This window comes from Macrotis lagotis, chromosome 1, assembly GCF_037893015.1.
Source record: "Macrotis lagotis isolate mMagLag1 chromosome 1, bilby.v1.9.chrom.fasta, whole genome shotgun sequence".
NCBI classification, from domain to species: Eukaryota; Metazoa; Chordata; class Mammalia; order Peramelemorphia; family Peramelidae; genus Macrotis; species Macrotis lagotis.
Genome location: NC_133658.1, coordinates 103,545,295 through 103,570,078, shown reverse-complemented (window position 1 = coordinate 103,570,078; position 24,784 = coordinate 103,545,295). Strand labels below are relative to the sequence as shown.

Genomic DNA, 24,784 nt, shown 5'->3' with positions numbered 1-24,784 from the left:
TTTCGTGTTCATTGGTTCACCTTTTTAATTTTTGATACTTGGCAATTTGGTTTTTTCCTTCTTTATTTAAAGGCTTAATAAACTCTTGGTAGGTGCATTATAGAATACAATTGTGGGTGAATTCGATCAGATTAAGGGCTCTTAACTTATTATCCATGGACTTTTAAAAATATTTTTAAGAACTCTATTTCAATATGATTTATTTCACATGGTATAATAATCCTTTTGTATTTTGTTTCATGAATTTAAAGGCAATACTATGAGAAAGTTTCCCTGGATCGTCAAAGAGGTCCTATTAAAAGCCCCTGAACTATATGAACAGTGAAGTACTAACAAGCTCCAAAATGTTATGATTCTTTTCATTATACTCTAAATGCAACAGGGAGTTGGGGACCCTGTTACATTTTGGGAAACTTACACACAAACTTACTTCAGCTTTATTTTGAAGATTAACCTGCCCAGAGGCTGGAATATTCAAAGTGTTATAAGGGATAGAAGCAGATCAGTCTATCTGGAACAAACAATCATTTCTAGTGCAAGTTATTTCAAAAGGATAGGCATTAAAATGATAATTGGGTCAGTCAAAAGGAAGGTCCGGTTTAAAGATCTTCCTTATATACCTACCAATGGAATAAGTGCTATATTTTAAAATAAAAATAACAATTTTGCAATAAAAAAATCTGACTGTATTGACTTATAAAGCTGCCCTAGGAACATGACAAAATAACAACTATAGAATTTTTTTAAATACTTGGAGAAAATTGAAATAGGAAGATAAGATACTGCTGAAGTGGTCATTGAGCTGGATAAAGACTTGTTGACAATAGAACTTTATTCTCCGGGTCATGGACAGTCTAGGCTACTGCAAGGCCTGTACATTCTTTTCTGCTCCTCAGAATAGGGAATGATGATAGAAATGAAATTAATTAACATATTTGTGAACACTTCTGAGAAAGGCCCTTCAAAAAGAATTGAGGTTTTGGGTTTTCCATGTCAACCTGCTCTAGATTTGATTGATTATTCTTTCAACAACAAATCATTTGTATAAGAGAGCGAATATGTGATTCTTCCTGAATATAGGTAGAGCAGAAGAAGGTGGTGTCCCATAGAGAAAGGGATTTCATCAAACAACAAGGTTTACTTACCAACAGTTTATGTTGATGATTGTGAAGAAAAAGAGCTAGGATCTTAGTGCCTCCCCAGTGTCTTGGAAAGAAATAGGCAATTCAAGTCAATAAGCATCTATTAATCACTTAATATGTGTTAGGACCTTGCTAAAAGTTGAGGATAGAAAGAAAGCAAAAAAACTCTTCTAAATTCCTCAAGGACCTTATATTCTCCTAGAGGAGGTAGCATAAAAACATTTGGGTAAATATAAAATATATGCAGAGTACATGGAAGGGACTCTTGAAAAAAGAAGATATGAGATGATTGAAAAAGGCTTTGAGAAGTAGGTGAGACTTGAATTGAGTCAAAAGAAGTCAGAGAAAGGAAGACATGAAGACATGGAAGTAAAAGGGCAGAGTATTCCATGGTTGAGTATAAAGGCATGGAGACAAGAGATGGAATGTTATGTTCCTGCATGTTCAAAGAACCAATGTTTCTGTTACAGAGAATATGTGGAAGAGACTAATGTATAAGAATTAAAAATAGAAAGCAGACAGTTTTCTTTGGTCTAGGGAACAATTTTAGTCTGTCAACCAGCCCTGCCATCATCACTCAATCACTCATCCCAGAGTTGAACTGAATTCATTCTTTGCTACTAATACCAGGTAAAGAAGATTGTGAAGCATCTTTTTGTTTCTAATTCAGTTTTGAGGTGTTTTTTTTTAATCCTAGGGATGTTAGTTGTAGGGAGTAGAGCTCTATTGAAAGAAAACATTCATATCATATACAGAAGATTCTGATTCATAGCAGGTTATGGGTAATATGATAAAGCAGAGAACTATCTTCAGTGCCCTTAGCCAACCAGTTATATTTCCTGATCTCTTTTCTTTACTGTTTGGCATGAATACTCAGCATTCTATGTTCTTTCTCCTTCAAAGCCTGTGTATGATGATCCAAAATCCTTTTACCTTATTGTATAAATTGTAAACAGATTCAAGTTTTACTTCTCTCACAAGGATGTGCCTTTAAACATATAACAAAGCTTTAAACTAAAGGGATCGGGTATAGGAGAATGTCTTGTGGTGTGTGTGTGTGTGTGTGTGTGTGTGTGTATGTGTTTGAGTATGGTTTTCTTCTAGTAGAAAACAATAATGAAACTATTCACATATTGCCTTTTCTGTTCCATTTCTATGAAAGAATGACCCTGGTATGATCCTTACTGTCACTTCTGGCAATCCATATCTAGCTATATAATTTGATTATCTACAATTAAAAGTTTAATCTTTCATGCCTGCATAATACCTATACAGAGTATGGAGGATCAGAAATTTGAAAGTTCATTTTTTAGGTATAGTTAAGGTTAAAGAATAACCACAAAGAAGAGGTTACTTGATTAAGTAAAAGCTTGGCATAGTGAATAGGACACTAACCCTAGGATCAAGATGACATGTATTCCAACGCTTTTATGTAGCAAGGATGGATAGAGTTCTAGCCTTGTCTGCCTCAGTAAAATAGGGAGCATAGTAGAGAAATAAAAGTTGCGAGAGCATATTTCTAAATATGGCACAGTGCCAAATACCTTCCCTTGCCCTTCTTCCTTCCTTACATCTCAGAGTTGTTTTCAGGATTGAAATAATGTTTGTAAAGTTCTAAGAGCAGTGCCTGACCCATGGTAGAAGTTCAACAAATGCTTGCTTATTCTTTTCTTCTTATATGACCTTGGCAAAGTTTTTAATTTATGCCTTAGTTTCTACATCTGTAACATAAAGAACATTGAGGAGGAGGATGCTTCATAGCCTTTAAAGTCTCATTCTTTAAATCAATTTTTAAAACAATCTGGTACTCATTATACATTATACATTGATTCACAAGAAATATAGCCTATTGAAGTTTAAAATTGGAGTTGGGGTTGTTTTGTTTGTTTGTTTGTTCTTAAAAAGAGTCACTACTTAAAGGATTAACTTTCCTTTATCCTCAATATTGAATGTTTTATGTGTCCTGAATTTAGGGATCTTTCTATTTAGTCAAACTTGACTATTTATTTCTAAATCATTGTTTAGAACTATTGATTGTTTCAAACTCTACCCTGAGTTTCTTGATTATAGAATCATAGGAGAAACTTAATTTCACCTATAGTTTTGTTTTTAATAGGCCAACATGATCCATTTAAAACAGTAGATTCAATTTTCTCTTCTTATTAAGAACAAGCAGTGTTACTAAGACCTACTTATTTCAAACACTTGCTTTCTTCTAGGGTACCCATACAGTGCTCTATCATCTTTATTTTTAAATGAGATTCATATTTTACTTCCTCCCCCTTGAGTTAGGCTGTTGTGGAGGATATGAAGTTGAACCTGACTTAGAATTATTCCTTTGTTCATTCACTTCATATGTAGTTATGCAAAAAGCGATTAAATTGGAGGCAATGTAATTCTAAACCTCACAGTATAAGGTGATTGCTCCCAAGAGATAAAAAGACAGAGCTCTTAGCTCAGGAAACATGAAGTTTTGGGTTTATTTGTTTTGTTTTGTTTTGTTTCTAGCCACAGCTAGATTTGAAAGAAATTTCAGTGTACCAATGCTTGGGCATCAACTTTATTAGAGAATCTGGTGAATTCTAGCATTGGCACAATTTACAGTCTAGGCAGAAGAAAGAGAAGCAATTATGAGCCATGGTGGTCCTTCTTCAAATGACAACAGGAAGCTTTTGCTATGGTTTGTTTTGTTTTGTTTTCATATTTCTTTTCCTAAGCTTGAGTTTTCATAGAGTGTCCTCAGAGTGATTGTCCTTTTGGAAAGCTTTTTTTTTTAATTAAAGAAAAAGATATTTAAAAGGTACAAAAAGTAAATATGGAAAAAAAGAAAATCTAGATAATTAATAATTGTATGAATTAAATAAGATTAACAATAAATATTAATCAAAATAACAAATATGAATTAAAATGATTTCTACTTCTCTAAAATCATACAGGAAAGTTCCTACTCTATGACTTCTTGGGCTTTCAGCCATCACTTAATCTAAATCTCAACTCGTCTCATATCACTTAACAGCATTTAGATGTCACCTGATAACTTGATTTATACTAACTGACTTCAACCATGGAATACTCTACCCTCTTATCTCCATGTCTTCATGTCTTCCTTTATCTGACTTCTTTTGACTCAACTCAAGTCTCATCTACTTCCCAAGGCCTTTTTCAATTGCCTTAGGTGCTAATATCTTCTTTTTTTTCAGAACCCCTTCCAAGAACTCAATATTTTATTTATTTTACATTTTATATTTACTCAAATGTTTATATAGTATCTCCCCTAACAGAATATAAGAATATTTTATATTTACTTAAATGTTCATAAGCTATCTCCCCAACAGTATATAAGAATATAAGAGGTTGAGGTAGGAAAGGTCTGATTACAAACAGAGAAGATAGACCATGGTAAGGCACAGAAGCAGAAAGTGGAATGCCAAAATCAGGGAACCATCTAATGGATCAGTTTTGCTCGGACATAAAGTGAGTGAAATAGGAAGTAAATCTGGGAAGGCAGGATGAAGTCAGGTAATGGGCAACTTTAAATGCCAAAAATCAGTTTATATTTTAATCAGAGAGATAATATAAAGTTAGGCTCCGGCTTTGGAGTCTTTTGTGACTCTTCTATATCCTTCATCTAGTCTATTTATTGGGTTATAAAATGCTACTATTGTTTCTTCCTTTCTGATGCACTTCAAATTAATCTTTCCTCTTCAGGTACCCACTACTGCCACTCCAGTATATTTGCTTACTTCTGTTCAATCACTTCTTGGTTTCCTGATCTTTAGGTTCTCTACAATCAAACTATCCTTATTTCTTCCAGTGGATTAGGAAAACAGGAAAGGGGATTTATGGGCCATAAACATACTGTGCTGGGTAAATGAAATGTATGTAACAAATATATTGTGTACTATTCTAATATTATATTTCCATGACCTAATATTCTCTTTTCTTTTCACTTTTTAAGTCCCCTCCAATTACAAATAATCCTCACAAGCCAAAACCATCATGCAAACCCAAATCATTTCATTCACCCTTCATATCATTACCCTAAGCATTCTCTCTCCAATTGTAGGCAAAATCTCAAGCAAAGCAAAACCTCTTCATGATGTTTTTATGTCCAGTCCTTTTAAGTACTCTGCCTCTATAGTGCTCCATCCATAGCCCTAAAACCCTCTCCAACCAAATTATGAAATATACCTCTCCCACTGTCCCTTTAACAAGAACCCACCACAGTACTAAAAACTTTTAACTAAAGTATGGATTAAGATAAAATCACTTCCTAATCATTTAATGTCCACCCTTCTAAGTAGGCTCCCACCCTCTGCCTCTATGTGCTACAAACCTCCTTAACTAAGGTATCTAGTAAACTAAGGTCTCTTCTGATTTAATTCGGTATAGAGTCTCTAAATACTCTTTGGGATACCCTGAAGGTCTCTCTTAAGAATTTTAGCATTGATTGTAAGGCATTGAAGACACTGGAACAGGACCACCCAGCATAGGGTACCCTCATAAGAGAAAGTGCTGAATTCTATGAGCAAGGCAGAATAAAATAGCTCAAAGGAAGCATGAGACACATAAGTTTAAACACCCTAGGTTTTTGCCAGGACTATTTATGCCTCACTGTGGTAGAACATTCTGAGCTCATGTTGGTCTGATGAGCCATAGTTGGAGACACTATAATTTGTCTCAAACATAGTGATACCATTTTGGTCTTCTTTGATAATGAAGGACAAGAACTAACCATACCCATAACCTCTAAGTACAATCTCTTCAACTATATTCACCCTTTAACTATCCTAAGAGAAATACAATTCTCAAGAATTACAGGTGTTATCTTCCCTTGTAGGGCTGTATATAATTAAATGTTTTTGACTAGCATTTGGTTTTTTTTTCCCTCCTTTCCATTTACTTTTTTATTTATCTCTTGAGTCTTGCATTTGAAGATCAAATTCTGTACTCATTTCTGGTCTTTTTATCAGGAAATTTTGGAAGTCCTCTATTTCATTGAACCTCCATCTTTTACCCCTGACAGAATATACTGAATTTTCAGGGTAATAAATTCTTGGCTGTAATCCAAAATCCTTTATCCTCTAGAATATCATATTCCCGGTCCTCTGATCCTTTATTATTGAAGTTGATAAGTGCTGTGTAATTTTAATTGTGCTTCCTTTGTTTTTTAAATTGCTTCTTTTTGACTGCTTGCAATATTTCCTCCTTTATCTGAGAATTTTGGAATTTGACTATGCTAGTCTTTTAAGTTATTATCCTGAGGTCTCTTTCTGGAGGTGTTCTATGTATTCTTTCAAGGATTATTTTGTGGTCTTTATCTAATATATTGAGACATTTTTCTCTGATAATTTCCTGAAAGATATTTTCCAGGCTCTTTTTTTCCTCTTGGCTTTTTTGGTAGATCAGTAATTCATAAATTAACTATCCTGGATCTATTTTCCAGGTCATTTGTTTTTCCCTAAAAGATACTTTACATTTTCTTCAATTTTTTTCAGCCTTTTGATTTTGTTTGATGGAATCTTGGTAGTTCATAGATTCATTACTTTCTATTTGTCCAATTATCATTTTTAGGGTTTTATTTTCTTTGATTAGCTTTTGTGCTTCCTTTTCTAGTTGGTTAATTTTACTTTTTTGCTGAGTTTCATTCCTTTTCCAGTTGGTCAATTTGAGTCTTAGATGAGTTGCAATCCTTTTCCAGTTGTTCTATTTTATTTTTTAAAGAGTTATTCTTTTTCCACTTGGTTATTTTTACTTTTAAAGCAGTTGATTTCTCTGGTCAATTTTTCATAATTTTCCTACATGGATAATTTCTTTTTTCCATTTTTCTTCATCCTCTCTTCTTTGTTTTTTTTTTAGTTTTTGTTATTTTTTTGCAAGGCAGTGGGGTCAAGTGATTGCTCAAGGTCACAAAACTAAGTGATTTTTAAGTGTCTGAGACTGGATTTGAACTTAGGTTCTTCTAACTCCAGGACCTGTATTCTATCCACTGCACCACCTAGCTGTCCCCTATTCTTTGGCTTTTAAATTATTTTTCAGTTTTTCTATGAGGCTTTGGATTTGGATCTAATTTATAGACTCCTTTGAGACTTCTCATGTCGATAATTTGTCACTGCTTTCTTCTTCTGAGATGGTATTTGTATCTTCTATTCACATAATAGCTTTCTATGGTTAGTGTTCTTTTAAGTTTATTTTGCTCATTTTGATAGTTGAGCTCTGTTCCTGGATATAGGGAGCATAGTCCCAAACTTTTTTTACAGTCACTGGGGTCTGATCCCTGGCTTATCACTGGCCAAGATGTTGCCTATGCAGCCCAGGCTTTGCTGATACAGAGGTTTGTTTCCTTCTTTATGTCCACATTCTGCCAATGCAGTGGTTTGTTCCCAACCCAGTCTTGACTTTTGCCCTAGAGTGCCCAGGATTCAGACTTTGTCTAGGGTTAAGACCCTCCTTGCTGGCTTGCTATCTAGCTGCCAGGACCTCTGCTGTTGTCTAGCTTCCAGGACCTGGACTGCATTGTGGCTAAAAGCCTCCCAATGGTTTTCCGTGCTCTCAATGGGCTGTACTTCCCCTTTCCCCACAAAGAAACAGATCTTCACTGAAGAGCCTCCAAGATGTCTACCATTGAAAATTTCTTTGGATCTTGTCTTTTTTTCTGGTGGAATCTACAGCTTTGATGTCTTATGTAGAGGTTTCATTTAGTGTTGTGTAGGAAAAAGTCCCAGGACTATGCATGCTTCATGCCTCCATCTTGGCTGCACCCTAAAAGTTCTGCTCTTATAATTTCAACAGTGACTGAAGGGATAGAATAAAGACAAATGACAATAAAATAAGTTATGTGTGATCATCACTATCAAAGCAGTAACAGAAGAAAATTAGTGCAGTGGAAAGAATGAAAAATTATTTAAGCATTTACCATATGCTAAACCCTGTTCTAAGTTCTGAGAATACAAATACAAAAGCAAAGACCTTTCCTTTAAGGAACATGCCTTCTAATGGGGCAAACACCATATACAGGGAGTGATAACCAGGGGTAACCACTTTGTAATGATCACTTTGGTCCAGAAAGCTAAACGGATAATGCATGGGGCCACAAAAGGGTGTGAGCTGGGGGGAGGGGGGCTTCAGGGGAGTGAGAGACATAGGAAAATGAGGTTGTCATCAAGTAGATTGTAGAGGGTGAGTCCAGAGCAGAAAGAATGAAGTAAAGTAAGAGTAAGACATTCTGCGAGAGGTAATCATCAATCAGGAGAGGGAGTCTCTAGAACTGAGGTCCATCCAGAATATGATATGGTAGTGTGATCAGCATGATGTTAGTGAGGAAGCAGTACAGGAACTTCGTTAAGAAAAGTAAGCAATGTAAAGCACTACTGAGGATCTAAATTTGGATTGAAGTTAATGGAGCTGAATTCAAATCATAACTTCTTTATTTACTAAAAGTGTGATGTTGGGCAAGTCATTTAAATGCCGCTGGGACTTACTACTACTTTGTAAAACTAAGGATTTAGTCAAGATAATTTCCATGGTTTCTTCCAGGTCCAAATCTCTCATCCTAACATCAGATAATTTGATGTTAAATATATTAATATATGATAAACATATTAATAATGCAATCAGATAATAATAATAATGTTTCTGTAAGAAACAGATTCAGTCTTGGTCTATTTTCTTAATAAGCATAACCTATGACCAGAAATAAATATCTAACAAAATGTCAAAATATAAAAATGTGAAAAACAGCATTCAGGTGAATACAAAGGGAAGTAGTTATTTCAAGGGCAGTGTAACTTCAATGGTAACATTGAAAGCTGGTAGAGAGAAATCAGTCAATCAACAAACATTAAATAATCATGTACAAGTCACTGTAGTAAGCATTAGGGAATACAAAGAAATATGAATTCCCCCATTCCATACCCATAGAAGTTCCTACCCTCAAAAAGAGTGCTTCTACTAAGGATGAGGGCATGTGACTAAGTGCCTGTGAAATATATACAGAATATATGGAAAATATATGAACAGGTAAGAATCAGGGAACCAATCAGTTTCCTCTATGAAGCAGGTTTTGAACTGATTCTTTTTTTTTCTTTTTTAGTTTTTGCAAGGCAATGGGGTTAAGTGGCTTGCCCAAGGCCACACAGCTAGGTAATTATTAAATGTCTGAGGCTGCATTTGAACTCAGGCACTCCTGACTCCAGGGCTGGTGCTCTATCCACTGCGCCACCTAGCTGCCACTGAACTGATTCTTAAAAAAAAACTTTTTCTTAAAAAAAAAAACAAAGCAGGGAAACCTAGAGAAAGAATTTCAGGGACAGAGCACTCTAGTCAAGTTAGAACAGAAGCACAGCACTGCTGAAGAGTAAAACTTCTGAAGAGTAGATAAAGAAGTATGACTAAATGGAAGTGAGGTCTAAAGCAAGAAACAATAATCTTCAGTTATACACAAGATATTATTGGGATTGTGGTTAAATCTGCAAGACAGAGAGAAAAAAAATGAATTTAGATGTAGTTAAGAGTTGGATTTAGACACTAGAAATAAATTCCTAAATAGAAAGCTTTTGAGACATTAGTAGACAGAGAGCTTGCTATATTCATAGGATAGAGCTATCATTCTATAATGTCACTGTCTAGAATTTTTGGAGCTATGTATTTTGTTGTTCTGAAGACATCATTAGAAGAATCACCTGGGGGCAGCTAGGTGGCGCAGTAGACAGAGCAAGGGCCCTGGAGTCAGGAGTACCTGAGTTCAAATCCGGCTTCAGACACTTAATAATTACCTAGCTGTGTGGTCTTGGGCAAGCCACTTAACCCCATTTACCTTGAAAAAAACCTAAAAATTTTTTTTTAAAAAAAAGAAGAATCATCTGAATATTTTGAAGTTGGCATACCTTTGAAAAAAACTCAAAATTTAAATATTTATATTGATTTTATAATTAAAGGAATAAGCTCCTATTCTCTACCTCTCTAGTTCTGTTCTAGAGTGAATTATTCACCTTGCTCCCTTCAGACTGTCTTTTTTTCTCTATTCACAGGTGACTTGTATATAGGAGGAGTCGCCAAAGAGATGTACAAATCATTGCCAAAATTAGTTCATGCCAAGGAAGGTTTTCAAGGCTGCCTGGCATCAGTGGATTTAAATGGACGACTCCCTGATCTCATCTCTGATGCTCTTTTTTGCAATGGACAGATAGAAAGAGGATGTGAAGGTATGATATCTACATTTTCACACACTAAGAATTTCTAATCTAATATTGGTATGTCTTTGCACATGCTGCCCATTCACCTTCTCCCCTCACCAAAAAAATAAAAATGGCACACAAAAACCTTTAATGTTTTTTAAACTTTTCTTCTTGTTACATCAACTTTCCTTTGGCTTTTAGAATCTCAATAGAAAATGTTTATACCTCATTAGCAATTAGATATTTGCACATACTGTTACTTTCCATTTTTATGCTTTCTGCAAAGAGTGATTTTAAACTTTACCTAATTAGTATCTTTCACTTATAACTTACCTCACTTTAGCAGAGCAAAACATTGCCTCTGAGGATGAAAAAAAAACATATTTATATTAAGATTCATGAATCAGGCTGAGCACATAAGTTTAAATATACTTTCTGATAGGCTAGAATTAGGAAATAGCTTCTGATATCCTTTGTCTCTAAAGGATATTTTATTATATCAGCATTTTCTCTTAATATTGTCAATAGGGTTGCTATATATTCCGTTTTCTGTATTTATACGGCCTGAATCAATCTGAAGGGTTATCATCCAATTCAGAAATGTTGGTAAACATGTTCCTGAGTCTTTTTTTCCCCTTTGGTATTCTGTAGCAGAATATGATACGGTAGAGTACTTCTAGCAATTTGGCCTTTATTTCAGTCTATTTTTTCAGTTTAACTCAAATTATCTTAACAATTCTCCTTCCATAAATGCAATTTATTCATTTATCCTGAAAATAGCTGTTCTATTTCATTATATTTGCTACTGCTTTTCTTTTAATTTTGAAGAAACTTTTGAAATTTTATTCTCTTAAAAGGAAAGTTCAGGCCAAAGGAAAAGGAAAAATAATACTTCTCATTTAATCCTTGAGTGTGTATTAGTACTCCCTTCTGCTCAACCAAAATGTTTTTTGTTTTACACATGGCAACTTGAAAGTAAGATAGAATTATCTTAGCCATTACTTAAGATTTAATTACTAGAAACAGAATTACCTTGGGTTTAATTGCTAGAAATGGAGTTACTTTGCTTCGTGAAATTCAGGGGTTCCAAAAGAGTTGTTTCTATTTGAAATACAATCACATTTTCACCACATTTATGTCTATTTAAAGAAAACCTGTAATTAATTTGTGTGTGTGAAGTGAATAAAGATCATTAGTTTATATGCTTTGTCATTTCAAATATTTACATATCAAGTTTTACCAAACCAGATACACATATATTGTTTCTACTTTTAATATACTAACAGAGAGGAGGAAAAAAAGTCTCTCCTTCAAATGAATAAACTCCTATGATTAAATGCATAGAACATGAGGCATAAAGGAAATGATCGAGAGCTGGAGGACACAATTCATAAAATTGAATGGAAGACATAATTCAAAAAAATGAGAAAACTATTCAAAAACAAAACTAATGGAGAACTTGCAGTGATTTAAAGACAGAATCCTTCCAGCAGTTTTAAAATAGACTCTTGCCCTAGAGACAGGAGAAGGAGGAATTGAGAGAGGTATTTTATTCCCTCATTACTTACCAGGGTAAAAGCTTTCTGGTGAAATGATTTTACAATAGTTAAATTATTTATATACTATTTGCCAGAATGGTATAATATGTAACCTAGTTCAAAGGACTTTTTATATTGTCTCTTATTAACCTTAACTATTAATCATTTTTAGTAATTCAATATAATATTCCATTGCCTCCCCCCACCATTTCCAAAATTGGGTTTTTTTTAGGACTCCTTAGATATCTGGCCAAATCACATATTTTTCACATATGAAATAGGGCATTGGTCTCTACTTTTATCCTTCCACTATTTCTTTGATATCTGGCCAAAAAAAATATTCCTTTGCCTTTAATTTTTCTCCAATTTTCTCATGTCCAAACATTTCTTTATTCATGGCATTTCAAAGCTTTGAATTCTCAATCTTTTATCTTTCCCTGATGATTTTCTTCCCATTTATAAGTTAATAGTTTTTCTGTGCAGTTCAATGTTAATTCCAGGCTCTATGACTATTAGCAATAACATCAGCTGTAACTACTACAAACATAACAAATAAATATACATTACATTTTTGTGTATGCTAACCAAATTCTAGATCCTAAAAAAGATCTCTAAATTTGCCTTTAGTAATTCCCTCTTTGAATTCATATCTCCAAACTAAAATGGCATTGCTCATCTTCCAAATTACCTGGAAAATTGTAAACTTGACATCCTTATTACAAAAGCTTATCCTGATTCTATAATTCATCCAACAAGAATATTTCTCCTTCAGCCTCTCTAGTGAGTGAAACATTTCTCAATCTCCCATTCAATAGTTACTGGTCTCCAATCATGGAAAATCCACTATAGTGATTATTCACCAATACCATTCTTAGGTTCCAACTCTATTAGAGAAAGTCATACCAATTTCAAATTCATCTTCCTTTGCCTATAAAGAGAAGATGATGTTATATAATTATAATCCATGGCCAGTTTCAATCTGATTTAATATCTAACCAAGATATGTTTTTTCATATAGTAAGGGAGCAAAACTTTCCTATTTCTCCACAGCAAAAACTGTTTTTCATTTGCCTTTCTTACTTTGTCATTTTGTTCCCAGACATTTTTATATGCTTAATACAAAAGTCCTTGTGACTTGTTGTTTCAGTTTAATTCAGTGATAAAATAAGTAGGGCATTATGTAAGGAAAGTGTAAATAAATTCAGGAATAGGTCATGTACTAACACCTGCAGATGCTTACATGGTACTTCTGGGAAAGGTTTGAGAAGATGAATAGGGTGAAAAATATGTCTTGTCAGAAAGTGGGTTGTATTATCTATAATACCTGAGATCAAATAACAAATGGTTCTTCACCCCCCAAACCTAAACTAAGCAGAATCATCCACTGGTGTGCCCCTAACCTTTCATGTCTTATATGCCATTATTCTTGCTTGATGCAGCTGAAGGATTAATTTTAAAACCAAAAGATGAGCATTTGGATTTCACTTTGTCAGTAGCTCTGCATTCATTTATCAAAAATAATATGTGCAGCAACCTTAAAATTATTGTTAAATATTACAATTTTAATCTTGTCTTTTTTGCCACATGAGGAACAGTACACAGAAAACAATAGGAGAGAAATGTGGCTTTTACTCTACTATCTAGTTCTTTGATTATTCTGATAAACAATAATCGATCTTTTAAATGTTGCTCTAAGAACTTTCAAATAATGTTATCCTCAGTTGGTTCCCAATAATAATGTTACATAAGCCATTTCATCTTCATAGGTAGTTTTAAAAAAACTAAGCGACTTATAGACTCTCAATTCCCTTTATTCGTTTGACACAAACAATAATGTTGGTCTCTTAGAGTCTTCATCAATACAATAGGAATGCTAATACATTACACATTCATTAATTTGCTATCTACTGAATCGAAATTTTTCAAATCCAAAAATACAATTAAGCCAGAATTTCCCTTTGCACTATATATAATATGTGTGGGTGTGGGTGTGGGTGTGTGTGTATGTATATATACATATATATATATATATATATATATATATATATATATATATATATATATATAACATTCATTTATAAATGAGCTTGCCAGTTAAATTAATCTTATAGGTAAGATCTTAAGGGGGAATTTTATATAGTATAGTTAAGAAGAAAAACAATTTTCCAGGCTTGAAAAAGTAACTATCTGCATACAAGTACATTTTATTCTAATTCCAAATAATTCATTAAAACTGGCCCCCAAAGAATAATTGCTCAGAACATTTTATTGGTCTAGTTTCTATTGGCAATTATACAACTATGAGAGTTATAAGTTATGTTTTTTAACTAGTGCAGAACATGTATTTTTCATTAGTTATGAAGATTATTTTTCCCTATTTAGTCCAAAATTGTAAAGTTTAGTGATATTAGTAATTAACAATGTAGCTGAAGATAATAAAAGCATAAACACTTTTGACAAGTTTAAAATGGACATAAGTCCTTAAGGCTTACTTATACAGCTCACAGAAGCCACTTCTGATCAGTCAGAAAGTAACAAGTAACAGACTGTAATGAAATCCTGCAAAGATGTTTCCTCCATGAAGGACCAAATGGCATTATTTTCCTCCTGATCCATACACACTATTCATCCACCTCCTTCAAAAAATATATATAGTCATTATTTTTGCATTTGGTAAAACATTCTATTAATGGAGTCCATTTGGCAGTGAGTAGTTTACATGATACGTGTAAAACTTAAATGCAAATGCAAGATAAAAGAGATAGTGGAAAAAAGATGGGAAGGGGTAATTGGCCCATTAATGACCATAGACATACTGTATCTGAAAATGACAAATGGAGCAGTCCCTCCAAACAAGCAAGGCAATCATTCTGGTAATGCATTCATATCACTCCAAAAGGGGGGAAAATCCTTTTAATTTTCCTTCATTACATGTCATCAGCTCAATTAACCATTATATTTGTAGTTAAATATTCACAAATTACTGCTTTCTCACTCTGGCTTGCCTTAAGATTGATGGCTGTTAGTATTAATTTGTTTGCTTTTGATGGCATTTCTTCCCCTTTTATAGCAGCATGCATTGGACTATGAATGTTCTCTCTGTGTTTGCTCCCATTTCAGTATTGCTTACTAACATTTAATATATTTTGCTTTTTTTTTAATTTTGCTGACAAAGTTGCATTGATGAAAGCTGACTTGCAAGGTAGATAGCCCTGTGTGTATCAAAATGAGACTGAAACCCCACAATGCACAATGGGAACCCAACACAAACTGTTTTTGAATTTCTGTATTAGAACACATTGTTTGGGTTCAGCTTTCCTTCCCTGCCCTGACATGTATATAATGTACTATGTTAAGCCTGCTTTTGCAGTATAATTTGCATTAAGGCTTTCAGTCTTGAATATGTTTGTACAGTGATTGCCCTAGTGCTTTGATCATATTTATTAGTTTTTCGTTTGTTTTTCAGTGATCTAGTTATGATTCTTTAGAAGTAGACTAGCTTTGTTTTTCATCTGTATGTCATTTGGGGGCATGTCAGGTCTTTATTACTGAGATTTTCCATTTTTATTAATTGCATGTTATCATTAAAGCATGTGAGTTGATACTTGCCAACATACCTGCCAAGAAAGGGAAAAAAATACCGTATCATGGTGCTTAGACCATTTTTGCCAGATAACCCCTGAAATCTCAGTAGCTTGTTTTTACATCACTTTTTTTCCCATTATTTTACCAATCTTTATCTCAATTTCATGAAGTTTTAATCCCCATTTTCATAATATCGCTATTCATTCATGAGGATGCAGCTTGAGGAAATTAATACATTTTCTGAAAATCAAAATACCTTTTAGAACCAACTGATGGGGTAATGAGATTACAATGAGAATAGCCATGCTGCTCTTGGATTAACTGTTTGCTTCCTTTCAATCACTGACATTAATGAATTATGTGGTAATTTGGGAACTGCCGAAAGCTTTAGCAAGGTAATACCTTGGTTCCTAAACCAACAGTGGGAAGGACAACTTTTTAAACCAGTTTATTCATGCAACTTGCGGTGTTGGCAACTACTACATGTGATCTAGCTCGTGTGCAAAGATCAGCCAAGAAGGATGGTTGTTACTGGTAAAAAAAAAAAAGTGCAAGTTTCCTCTGAATTTTCTTACAGGTCCCAGTACAACTTGCCAAGAGGACTCCTGTTCCAATCAAGGAGTGTGTTTGCAGCAGTGGGATGGCTTCAGCTGTGACTGTAGCATGACCTCTTTCAGTGGGCCACTATGCAATGACCGTGAGTACCTTATCAGTTCACTCTCTCTTGATTTTTATGTGTGTATATATATATATATATATATATATACATATGTATATATATATACTCTTCTTGATTTTACATATATACCTATATAGTCCCTCTCTTGATTTTATGTATTATATGTTATATTATATTATATATCTATATATATACACACACACATATATATATATATATATATGTTGTGTTATGAACCAAGGATCTTGATTTCTAAATGCTGTGAGAAGAAAAAGAGACTTGAATTTTCCTTGCTGTTTGTGTGCATTCCTAATGCAATGATAGTAACCTTGTTGAAAGGAGCTTTTTTCCCTTCTTTCCTAAATATGACAATTTCTTTTTTCTGATTTTAAAAGAACCTTCAAATTGCATTATATTAAGTGATATTTAATTTCATAACATTATATCCTGAGGCCTGTAATTTCGGTGAACAGTTGACAGGTCTCATTATTTCTCTCTCTACATTTCTTTAGGCACTTTCCTCCCTCTCTCTGTATAAACAGACTCTTTTACATTTCCATTCTCCAAGTTCTTTATCCTAAGTTTCAACCAAGAACTGGATTTTATTCCCCCTCAGGACCAGGGTAGGCTGGATATAACTAGAGAACATTCTGTAATAATAGTCCAGCTTTTTTCATTGAGACAAGACTCTAGGACAGCAAACAAATATTTAAGGGAATAATTGACTGGTTTATATTGATGTGATGGTGTTTCTAAGGAAAGGATGAGATATGCTTTGTGGAATGTTTTGCTGAATGATTTCCTCAAACCATGATCTTTTGAGGATTTAAGAAAAAAAAATTCTAGATTAACAGCTCTTGAATTCCCACGATGCCTAATATATAATACTCTTTAATATGTGTATGGGAAAGATTAGGGATTAGATGAAAGAAAGTAGGAAATTGGGGGAGAAATAATGTCATGTAGACTAGGTAAGTGGAGACTTTCAATTTCTTTGAGGTTTGGATATTTGTATCCAAACAAAGTGAAATAGTTCATTTGCCATATTTTCTGAGAATATGTCTCATTGTATATTTATACAGTTTATTTCCTCCCATATCTCTGTATATCTCTGTAACAATTAAAATAAGTTGCAAACTTTGCTGGTAAAACTGATCTGTATTTTCTTTGTGCATCATGTATAAATACCTTGAGAACAGGAGGGATGTGGTAGAAAGATGTTTATGAAATTTGGGGAGCATTTAGGTTAATTCTTATTTTACTCATCATATCTTGAAAGTCTCAAAATATTGTGTGGTTTTCAAAGCAGTTCAGTTTAGAATAAAACTGTAAGTCTTCTACTATTTGGTTGGTTTAGAATCATTGAGCCAATGAAACAATATTTGTTAAATATTTATTGTATTCAAGGTACTGAGGACACAATGACATATAAAAATTAGTTTCTTTCTCAAGAAGTTTGCAATCTAGTAAGGGAAAAGGGACAAGGAAGAAGGTATAGTTAAAGATAACTAAAATAAAGTCAATACATCTATTTCAGAAGTGCCATATATTATATGAATTGTATGATTTGAGAGGATTGAGATATCCCCATGTATTGGAATGGAAGGGATAGTTTCACAGAGAAGAGAGGAATTCAAAGAAAGGATGGAATTTTTTATGTTTATTTGAGTCTGAGAGTCAGGGTGGTATCATGGACAGAGAACAAATATTACCTTCAGAAAGACCTAGATTCAAATCTGTCTCAGGTGTCCAATGGCTATTTGATCTTGGATCAAGAATTGCTCTCTCCGGGGTGGCTAGGTGGCGCAGTGGATAAAGCACCCGCCTTGGAGTCAGGAGTACCTGGGTTCAAATCTGGTCTCAGACACTTAATAATTATCTAGCTGTGTGGCCTTGGGCAAGCCACTTAACCCCATTTGCCTTGCAAAACAAAAGAACAAGAAGAAGAATTGCTCTCTCAATACTCTAAATAATAGGAGCACTTTTTTTTATATTATGAACCCCTTTGCCTTCTGGTAAAGCCTATGGACTTCTTCTCAGTATAATGTTCATAGGGGTAGAGTCCTAAAGTCAGGAGGACCTGAGTTCAAATCTGACCTCAGACACTTAGTAATTACCTAGTTGTGTGATTTTGGGACAAGTCACTTAACCCTATTGCCTTGCAAAAAGTGAAAAAAAAAGAATAATGCTCATTGCCCACATTCATATTTGAATCGCATGACAGATTTCCATTAGAAGTTAATGAAAAATAAAAAAAAAGTTGAAACAAATAATGAGATTTTCTTTCTCATCCAAGTTCATGAACCCTTTGAAATCCATCCATAGAACTTTTAGGGTGCTGTGGACCCTGTTATTAATATAAATCGATGAGAATGTGCTAAACTACATTGGTAGATTTCCTTCACCTTGGAGTTTTCTATACCAATGAAGTCACCAGTCCTGTGCTGTCCTTATATTTGTGACTATGTCTGTCTATCTCTATAGTTACCCAATGGTAAAACTGTCCTGCTTCAAGCATTTGGTTGACCTGAACAACTTTGGACAAACTAAATAATAGCTATGTTGGATCAATCTTCAAATACCTGTAAATCACCACGAATTGGCTCAGATGAAAGTTATACTCCCAGTAGTTTTCTGACAGGTCTATCATTGTTAGAGAATAGCAAGACCCAGTTTAAAATCAAAAGCAACCTAACTATGGAATATGCAGTCAAGTTATAACTTACTTTATGAATTAGCTTTGCTCCTGTGTGTGTGTGTGTGTGTGTGTGTGTGTGTGTGTGTGTGTGTGTGTGTGTGTGTGTGTGAGAGAGAGAGAGAGAGAGAGAGAGAGAGAGAGAGAGAGAGAGAGAGTTTTGTAAAGTAATCAGGGTCACTGTTTAAAGAAATATGACTTTTGGGGGAATAAAGGAAAACTTTTTTTAATTAAGGTAAAATTAAAAAGTCCTAATGCATCAGCTTTGAAATTTATTTTTTTAATATATCAGGATTATTTTTGTGCCATTCTAGTCATTACAAAGAATTGATATATGTTTCTAGTTAAAGCATCTGAAACATTGTGAAACTATTATTCTATTCTACACTGCAAAAATTGATCTAAATTGTGAAAATATTATAGAAATGGAAAAAAAAAGTTTTAATCAGATAAATCAGTAGGTTAATCCTCTAAAAAATTCTCAGTACTAGTCTATTTTTCTCTGTCCCAGAAAGACTAACGATTGCTATCATGAGAGTGGCTGCTCCCTATTTTCATCTCCTGTCCCAGGGAAAGAGATCTAACTGGTTTCACAGATAAAGATATAAATTGCTTATCATTTACTTTTTCCTGTACATACAGTTTGATGGACTTCTCTGTTATGTGGTTAACAATGCTTTTAACATGAAAATACTTTTCATCAGACTACAGAATATACTCCCCCCAGATGTTGTATAATCTACAGAAGAAGCTAAAATGTGGTCATGTTTTATTGTTCTTGCCTATATATTAGGTAAAATTCTGAGAATTTTGATTATAATGTTTATTTATTATCCTTTTCTCTAAAAAAAACATCATGAGGTAATCTTAAAAAACAAAGTTCATATTTAGTTCATTTATAGAGAAAATGTTTTGGTTGTTACATTGTAGAGATAGAGATGGTGATGACAATGATAGGACTGCTGTTTGAGTTTTGCTTGTAAACAGAGAAAATCCCATTCAGTAATTGTGCCTCCTTATAAACTTGTTGCTCAAAGCATCACCAAAATAACTTTAAATGATTCTTAAAGTATATAAAATCAGATTAAGTAATTTTTAGTGGATTTTGTGAAAGTCTATAATTTCTCCTGGGTTTGAAGATTTGGGATGTTGGGGGATGAAAATTAGTTTGGTGTAAACCAATATTTTAAAACAGTCTTTTTTAAAGATTACCATCTTGCTATAATACTTTAAGCTAAATACTTTCAGCTAAATACTTTAAAATAATGATAATTACTTTGTTTATATGTTTACTCATATGTAGAAACAGAATAGAGCATTTTCATCATGTTAGGGTAATAAAATATGCCTTATTTCTATTTTCTAAACTATTTTTAGAATTTACAAAAATGTTCAAATAGTTGCTGAAATTTTTAGATACTTCCTTTCTGTACTGAAGCTGACATTTTCACTGTCAGTAAGATGGTCTTAAACCCAATGAGCTTTTCATCTCTAACCTATATGTTTATCATAACATATTATAACATTGGGCTTATGGTTGTATGGCAGACAATGAAAAAGAAATGATCTTTTAAAAAATGAAAACAAATTCAGAGGCCTTTTCAAATATCTGTAAGGCACCTTTCAGCTCCAAATTCTAGAATCTACTATGATCCAATATACAAATCTTTTCAATGTCATCTCTTCAGTTCAATACATAATAGTACTTTTAAGAAATTGAATTTGCTTAAACACAGGCAAAAAAACTTTGTTGCTTATGGGTATGTTATTATTATTATTGAATCATACTTACCAGTAAATTTGTAAAATTCCCCCAAGAGGAAATTGTCCTTCAGAAATGTTTGTGTTATCTTAGAATTTCTGAAAAAGTTATTTGAATAGCCTAACCATTTACAGATTTCAACTATATTGTACTTTCAATACCCTACTCATAATACTGTACTTACTTATCTCAAATAAATCATTTCCTTTCTGTTCCCACTGCAAGTTCCCTAGTTTAAGTCTTCCTTAACACTCACATTGACTGTGGTGATTGCATCCTAATTGGTATACAGACTTGCCCCATACCAATCTATCCCACATACAACTGCCAAAGTGATATATCTAAACATACCTCTATCCATTTCATGGTCCCTACTCAGAAAACTTCAATGGATCTCAAATATCTTCCAAATAAATTCCAGACTAACATAAACTGATGCAAACTGAAATGAGCCAAACTGGGAAAACTTTGTGTATAATAAAGGCAATGTTAAAATAGTATTCAACCTAACTACTCTGATCAATATTAGATAAATGACAATTCCAAAGGACTTATGATGAAAAATGCTAACCACCTTCAGAGAACTCCGAATGCAGATTGAAGTAATAATCTTCTTTTTACTTCATTTTTCTTGATTTTTTTCTCACATTGTTAACATTAAAAATGCATTTTCATAAGTTCATATTTATGTGAATATTATATTTATTACTCTCTCAGTAGTAGATGTGTGTGAAGTAGAAGGAGGTAAATCTTTTGGAATTGAACATAAAAATTAACTAAAAATTCAAAACGAGAGTTATTGTTTACAATGACAAAACACAAGAAGATTTCCTAGAACAAATAAAGGTATAGCAAAGTATTCCTTCTCATTAGTTGCCACAGTTCTAGAAATATTAGATAGTAATAAGATTAGGGAACAAAATTAAAGCTTATAACTTGGCTAAGAGGAGGCAAAATTAGATTTATTTGCAGATGATATAATGGTAGGAAAACCTAAGAAAAAATGTAAGAAGATGATTAAGATGATTTATACTGTCAGGAACATATTTAATAGAAAAAATTGAAACTGAAAAAAATTGAAAATTGAAATGGAAAAAAATCATCAAAATTTCTAAAAAGGACCATCAAAATAGAAATTAAAAGAGGAATACCTTTTAGAAACTACAAAATCGCCCCCCAAACTGAAAGGTGACCTGTCAAAGATACGTATGATTTCTATAATTGCAGCTTCAAGACATTCTTTTTTAATTGGTATTTTATTTTTCCAAATACATTTTATGAAAGGTTTCCAATACTCATCCATATGCATATGTATATTTTTAAGTTACAAAATTTCCTTCCCCATCCTTTTCTACCCCGCCCCAGTAGCAAACAGTCAAGTTAATTTTGTACATACACATTTGTGTTAACCAGGTTTACAAAGTAGTCATTTTCAGTATGAGAAATTAGAATTAAGGAAAAGAAATTCCCCCAAGAGGAGATTGTCCTTCAAAAGTGTTTTTATATCTTAGAATTTCTGAAAAAGTTATTTGAATTACCTATTTACAGATATTTTCTTTTTTTTAGTTTTTGCAAGGCAATGGAGTTAAAGTGCTTGTCCAAGGCCACACAGCTAGGTAATTATTTAGTGTCTGAGGTCAGATTTGAACTCAGGTACTCCTGACTCTAGGGCCGGTGCTCTATCCACTGTACCACCTAGGCACCCCTACAGATATTTTTAAGAGATAGTTTTTAAGAAGTGATTATAGTATTCATCAGATTCTAAAGGATTTTTTTGTTTTGTTTCGTTTTGCTTTTCTTCCTCTGGATGGGAATAGCATTGTCCATAGCTGGTCCCCTAGGGTTATCCTAGCATCCTGAACTGCTGAGAGTAGCTGCATCCATCAGGGTTGATCATCTCACAATGTTGATGTTAATGGATATATTGTTCTTTTGGTTCTGCTCCCTTCACTCAGCTTCAGAATCTGTAATTCATTCCATGCTTCTCTAGAGTCCAGGCATTTATGGTTTCTTATAGAACAAAAGTATTCTGTAATATTCATGTGCCATAACTTGTTTATACATTCCCCAATTGATGAGTATTCCCTCAATTTCTAAATCTTTACCACTACAAAAAGAGCTGGTATGAATATTTTGGAACATGTGGAATTTTCTCCATTTTTATAATTTCTTCTGGCTATAGGTCTAGAATTAGAATTGCAGGGTCAAAGGATAACAATAGTTTTATTTCCTCTTGGGGAATAGTTCCATATTGCTCTCCAGAATGGTTGGATCAGGTCACAACTCCACCAGCAATGCATCAATGTCCCAATTCCCCTACAATCTCTCCAACATTGATCATTTTCCCTTTTTGTCATCTAATAGGTGTGAGGTGATACCTCAGACTTATTTTAATTTGCATTTCTCTAATGAATAATGATTTGGAACATTTTTTCATGTTATTATATATAGCTTAAATTTCTTCATTTGAAATATGTCTATTCAAATCCTTTGTCCATTTATCAGTTGAAGAATGACTTTCAACCTTATAAATTTGATGTAGCTCTCTATGTATTTTAGAAATGAGACCTTTATCAGGACCCCAAGTTGTGAAGATTGTTTCCCAGCTTTCTGCTTTCCTTCTAATTTTGGAAGCATTGATTTTATTATTGCAAAACCTTTTTTAATTTAATATTGTCAAAATCATTCATTTTGCAGTTTATAATGTACTCTATTTCTTGTTTGGTCATAAATTTATCCCCGTTCCATAACTTTATCTATGGTGTTGCCCTTTATGTCTGAATTCTGTACCTATTTTGACCTTATTTTGGTATAGGGTGTAAGATGTGGGTCCATGCCTAGTTTTTGTCACACAGTTTTCCATTTTTCACAACTATTTTTGTTAAATAGTGAGTTCTTATACCAGAACCTGATATCTTTGAGTTTGTCAAACAGTAGGTCACTGTAGTCATTTATGGTGATTGCTTTTGAACCTCTCCTAATCCACTGGTTCATTGCTCTATTTCTTAACCAGAATCAGGCAGTTTTGATGACTGCCACTTTATAGTACAGTTTTAGATCTGGTAGAGCTAGATTACCTTCCTTTACATTTTTTCATCAGTGCCCTTGCTATTCTTGACTTTTTCTGCTCCAGATCAATTTTGTAACTATTTTTTCTAGTACAGTAAAATAATTATTTGGTAGTTTGATTGGTATGGCACTGAATAAGTAATTTAATTTGAGTAGGATTGTCATTTTTATTATATTAGCTTGACCTAACCATGAACAAGTGACATTTTTTCCAATTATTTAGATCTCACTTTATTTGGGTGAGAAGTGAATTATAATTGCAATCAGTTTCTAGATTTGTCTTCAGATATAGATTCTCGAGTATTTAATGTTGTCACAGTTACTTTAAATGGAATTTCTCTATGTTGCTCTTGAACTTTGTTCGTATATAGAAATGCTGGTGATTTATGTGAGTTTATTTTATATCCTGCTACTTCGATGAAATTGTTAATTGTTTCAAGGAGTTTTTTAGATAATTTTCTCAAGTTCTCTAGGTATACCATCATATCATCTGCAAAGAGTGAAAGCTTTGCTTCTTCTTTACCAATTCTGAATTCTTCAATTTCTTTTTTCTTTTCTTATTGCTAAAGCTAACATTTCTAATACTATATTGAATAGTAATGGTGATCATGGGCATCCTTGTTTCACCCCTGATCTAATTGGAAAGGCTCTCAGTTTATCCCTATTACATATATTTGTTGAAGATTTTAGATAGATATTACTTATTATTTTAAGGAAATCTCCATTTATTTCTAAACTTTCTAGTCTATGAAAGGATGTTGTATTTTATCAAAGGCTTTTTTTAGCATCTATTGAGATAATCATATGATTTCTATTGGTTTTGCTATTGATATGTTCAATTATACTGAATGCTTTTGCAACTTTTAAACATCTCAGCCTTCCTGGTATAAATTCTACCTGATCGTGGTGTATTGTCCTAGTAATAACTTACTTCAATCTCATTGCTAAAATTTTATTTAAGATTTTTGCATCAATATTCATTAGGCAGATTTGTCTTTAACTTTCATTGCCTGTTTTTATTCTTCCTGGTTTGAGTACCAACACCATGTTTATATCATAAAAGGAATTTGGTAGAATTCCTTCTTCTATTTTTTAAATAGTATATATATATATATATATATATATATATATATATATA

At 33.2% G+C, this 24,784-nt stretch overlaps 1 protein-coding gene across 24 annotated transcripts in view; it reads left to right on the top strand.

Annotated features, from left to right (window-relative positions):
- NRXN1 (neurexin 1) overlaps positions 1 to 24,784 on the top strand; it is a 1,421,526-nt gene that overhangs the window by 722,047 nt on the left and 674,695 nt on the right. For all 24 annotated transcript variants that reach the window (XM_074205787.1, XM_074205768.1, XM_074205895.1 and 21 more), the window contains 2 exons: positions 10,172 to 10,345; positions 16,019 to 16,138. In XM_074205787.1, coding sequence (XP_074061888.1) covers positions 10,172 to 10,345; positions 16,019 to 16,138 — 294 coding nt within the window. The remainder of the gene's footprint in view (positions 1 to 10,171; positions 10,346 to 16,018; positions 16,139 to 24,784) is intronic.